At 39.2% G+C, this 4,291-nt stretch overlaps 1 protein-coding gene across 1 annotated transcript; it reads left to right on the top strand.

Moving 5' to 3' along the window:
* The first annotated feature begins 558 nt into the window (after positions 1 to 558).
* PDHA2 (pyruvate dehydrogenase E1 subunit alpha 2) lies at positions 559 to 1,733 on the top strand. The gene is given in 3 exon segments (XM_019926760.1): positions 559 to 922; positions 925 to 1,086; positions 1,180 to 1,733. Coding segments are annotated over 3 exon segments (1,080 nt in total).
* The last annotated feature ends 2,558 nt before the right edge of the window (positions 1,734 to 4,291 follow it).

Raw genomic sequence — 4,291 nt, 5'->3', positions numbered from 1 at the left:
TGTGTTTTTTTAACTTATGTAAACTAAAAATAATTTGCATCTTTATTTTTACTTTAAAATAAACATGGTGTATTGTGGAGTAGGGTAAAATATTCATACATATTTTAATGATTTTTAAAAAGACTTTAAAGAAATATTGGTAAGAACATCTTTGGCTTAACCTGTCAGAGCTCTTGTGTGCCTTAAGGATTGTGTTTTCTCCTCTTTTCCATTGAATACAACGTTCAGGAAGCATTACTTTAGCGTATAGCAGGGAAAAGGGACCCAGATTATGATGTTTTAGCAATGATGATGGCGTTAGTTAGGAACAGAGTGTAGTTCAGCCAAGTCTTCCAGGGCAAGAAACAACCTTTATTCTTAATTTTACAGTTGGAAGGCACTGTAAAAATCAGCTGGTCCAGGCTGCGGCCCGTGGCCTCGCGCAGCATGACGTGGCCTCTGCCACCAGCGCACGGTCATCGTGGTGCAGCGTGTGTTTTGGGGGTGGAGGGTACACTGGAGACTGGGACTCAGGTGACCCTGGCAGATGGAGACTCACGGCCTCCCTGGCTGCGCTCCATGAGGAAGATGCTGGCTGCTGCTGTCTCTAGCGTGCTGTCTGTTGTCACCCAGAAGCCCGCTAACAGGGTGCTTGTGGCATCCTGTAACTATTCAAATGATGCTACATTTGAGATTAAGAAATGTGATCTTTATCGGTTGGAAGAGGGTGCCCCTGTCACCACAGTGCTCACCCGGGAGGATGGACTCAAATACTACAGGATGATGCAGAACATTTGTCGAATGGAATTGAAGGCGGATCAGTTGTAAAAACAGAAATTTATTCGTGGTTTCTGTCACTTGTGTGATGGTCAGGAAGCTTGTTGTGTGGGTCTTGAGGCTGGGCTAAATCCCACGGATCATGTTATTGCATCCTGTCAGGCTCACGGTTCATGTGTACTCGTGGACTTTCTGTCCCATCAATTCTAGCAGAGCTGACAGGTCGAAGAGGTGGCTGTGTTGAAGGAGAAGGAGGGTCAATGCATATGTATGCCAATAACTTCTATGGGGGCAATGGCACTGTTGGCGCTCAGGGACTGCTGGGAGCTGGTATTGCTCTGGCCTGTAAATGTAAGGGAAACAACAAGGTGTGTTAGACTCTACATGGGAATGGTGCCGCTAATCAGGGTCAGATATCTGAAGCTTATAATATGACAGCTGTGTGGAATTTACCTTGTATTTTCATCTGTGAGAATAACCGCTATGGAATGGGAATATCTGTTGAGAGAGCTGCAGCCAACACTGATTACTACAAGAGAGGCAGTTTCATCCCTGGCCTAAAGGTAGATGGAATGGACGTTCTGTGTGTTCGGGAGGCAACTGAGGTTGCAGCTGACTATTGTAGATCTGGAAAGGGGCCCATACTGATGGAGCTGCTGACATACCATTATCATGGACACAGTATGAGTCACCCTGGAATCAGTTATCGTACACGAGAAGAAGTTCAGAATTTAAGAAGTAAGAGCCATCCTATCATGCTTCTCAAAGATAAAATGGTAAACAACAAACTTGCCAGTATTGAAGAATTGAAGGAAATTGATGTTGAAGTGAGGAAAGAAATTGATGCTGCTGCTCAGTTTGCTATAACCGATCCTGAACCACCTTTGGAAAAATTAAGCCATCACATCTACAGCACTAATCCACCTTTTGAAATTCGTGATGCAAATCAGTGGATCAGGTTTAAGTCAGTCAGTTAAAAGGAGAATATATTCACGGTCAACTTTAAGAAACTGTGTACTTAATTTTGTTAAGGAGGAATAAAACCCGTAAAACAAAGGCTTTTAAACTTTTATTAAGAGGAATTGAGATAATTAAGAGATAATGGAAAGGCATAAATGAGATCACAGAAAGATACACATTCAGTTGAGCATTACATTCAATTGTACATTATTGCGTTAAAAGATACTATACAGTTAATCATTTAGTATTGTTAAAAGACAAACTGAGGCACATTAAAATTTTCAAGAGTTGATTTTGAGCATACATCAGTTAGAATCAGTCCAAACAAAAGGTGGAGTATTCTACCAACAGGAGCTGGGGGAGAGGTTTTTAGAGAGAAGCAGAGCAAGGAAATGATTTGATAGGTGATAGCTTAAGGAGTTGCCTTATTTGGGAAAGCCTAGTTGGCCGTTTGTGATTGGTTGTTCTTAAGTTTCATTTGCTTGGTTTGAGTGCATTGACTCTAGCTTAGTTTTGGTTTGCTTACGTAGGCTCCCAAGACATTAGAGCCACCTCAGTCTGATGGCTTCCTTGTTTAACTACTTAAACAATGTGAATATCTTAAAGATTATTTTAAATTTATACAAGTCTAGAATAGGAAAAACAGGGACTTCCCTGGTGGTCCAGTGGTTCAGACTTCGCCTTCCAATGCAGGGGGTGTGGTTTTGATCCCTGGTTGGGAAGCTAAGATCTCACATGCTTCACGGCCAAAAAACCAAAACATGAAGCAGAAACAATATTGTAACAAATTCAATAAAGACTTAAAGAAAAATGGTCAACATCAAAAAAATCTTAAAAAAAATAAAATAGGAAAAACAGAGAAAATATTATTTAACTTCCCAAATTATCTTCTGTAATAGTTCTATTTGATTTAGCTTTATATTATTTTAGTAAATACTCTTATTTAAAGGAAAAAATAGCCCTTTGATTCCTGCTCAACCCTGCTAGAGGTTTAGGTGTAAAGTCACTATTCTGAAGTTAAGAAGTAATTTCAAGCAATACCAAAGTATCAGGACCCCTACTGCTGTGTCACTTAAAATAGTTTGCTTAAATTAACCAATTGAACACAGCCTACTAAATAGTGTGCATGTGCACACACACATGCGTGAATATTCAGTATTGATGCTGAAGCGACTTAACATTGACCATTTTTCCAATAAAACATGATCTATAACAGAGCAGGGGGAGATAGGACAAGGACATTTTTTCATGTTGTGCTTAATTGCAATATTTTTAGTGTATCAATTTAAAGGAAAAATGTAAGCAAAGTTAAAATCTAGAGGAAAACTGCATTTTGCTTTAATCTTCCAGTGAAAGCTCCTCTTATTTTATAATCCATTTGTACCGTTATTCCATACTTTAAAGAACTCTTAGTAAATTTCAGACTGAAAAATAAATGAACAGATATGACGACACCAAAGGAGTTAAGCAGAGGAGGTGATATTAATAAAAAATTGAAAATAAAATCTGCCTTGGCCAGAACTGAGCATTCACAGATAACTTTTTGCATGAGAAAATCTAACTTGGATCATACAGGTTTGGTTTTCTCTATAGTCCAATACCATGTCAATTAACAAGTCATGACAGTGAAAACATCTTTACTTGGTTGTATTTACCAAATGACCTAAAGACCTATTGAGCATGATGTTTGGCATACCTTACTCCGCTGAGATAGACTCACTGAAATCAGAAATCAGAATTTGCCTGTGATTTAAGAACCAGTTTGCAGGGGCTTCCCTGGTGGTGCAGTGGTTGAGAGTCCGCCTGCCGATGCAGGGGACACGGGTTCGTGCCCCGGTCCGGGAAGATCCCACATGCCGCGGAGCGGCTGGGCCCGTGAGCCATGGCCGCTGAGCCTGCGCGTCGGGAGCCTGTGCTCCGCAACGGGAGAGGCCACAGCGGTGAGAGGCCCGCGTACAGCAACAACAACAAAAAAAGAAATAGTTTGCAGATAACACCAAAAGTTGTTAAAAGTTAAAACCCATCACAAGAAAAAAAAAATTGTGACTGTGTGTGGTGATGGATGTTTAACTAGATTTATTGTGGTTATCATTTCATAATACATACACATATTGAATCATCATGTTGTACACCTGACACTAATATCATGTTATATGTGAATTATATCTCAATTTTTTAAAGAAAGTTAAAACCTTTTCTTTACAGCATCTGCTTCTACAAATAAAAGCTTAGATACTTTCTAAGAACTCTAACAGAAAACCAAAATCTTAGAGACCTGTGAGTCCATAAACATATGAACACATATGTGGACACTTAATCTCCATACCTTTCCCCAAATAGGTTTAAACAAGTAAGATAACCTCAACATTCTAAATTCAGAAAGCAGAGATAAGCATCAATTTGTTTATAAATCGGTGATATTACTAGTTAATGTGTTTTGGTTATGCAGCTTCAGTTCAGAGGTGGCTTGATTGAATCTCTTTCATCAAAAACAAAGTAATTCATAAGATGGTCAAAATAATCACATTCTTTGAATGACAAAGAATTCTTCTACTTTTTTTTTTATTTTGACATA

This window comes from Tursiops truncatus, chromosome 5 (assembly GCF_011762595.2).
Source record: "Tursiops truncatus isolate mTurTru1 chromosome 5, mTurTru1.mat.Y, whole genome shotgun sequence".
NCBI lineage: Eukaryota > Metazoa > Chordata > Mammalia > Artiodactyla > Delphinidae > Tursiops > Tursiops truncatus.
Note: the sequence above shows the minus strand (reverse complement) of the source record. Positions and strands in the feature narration are given on the sequence as shown.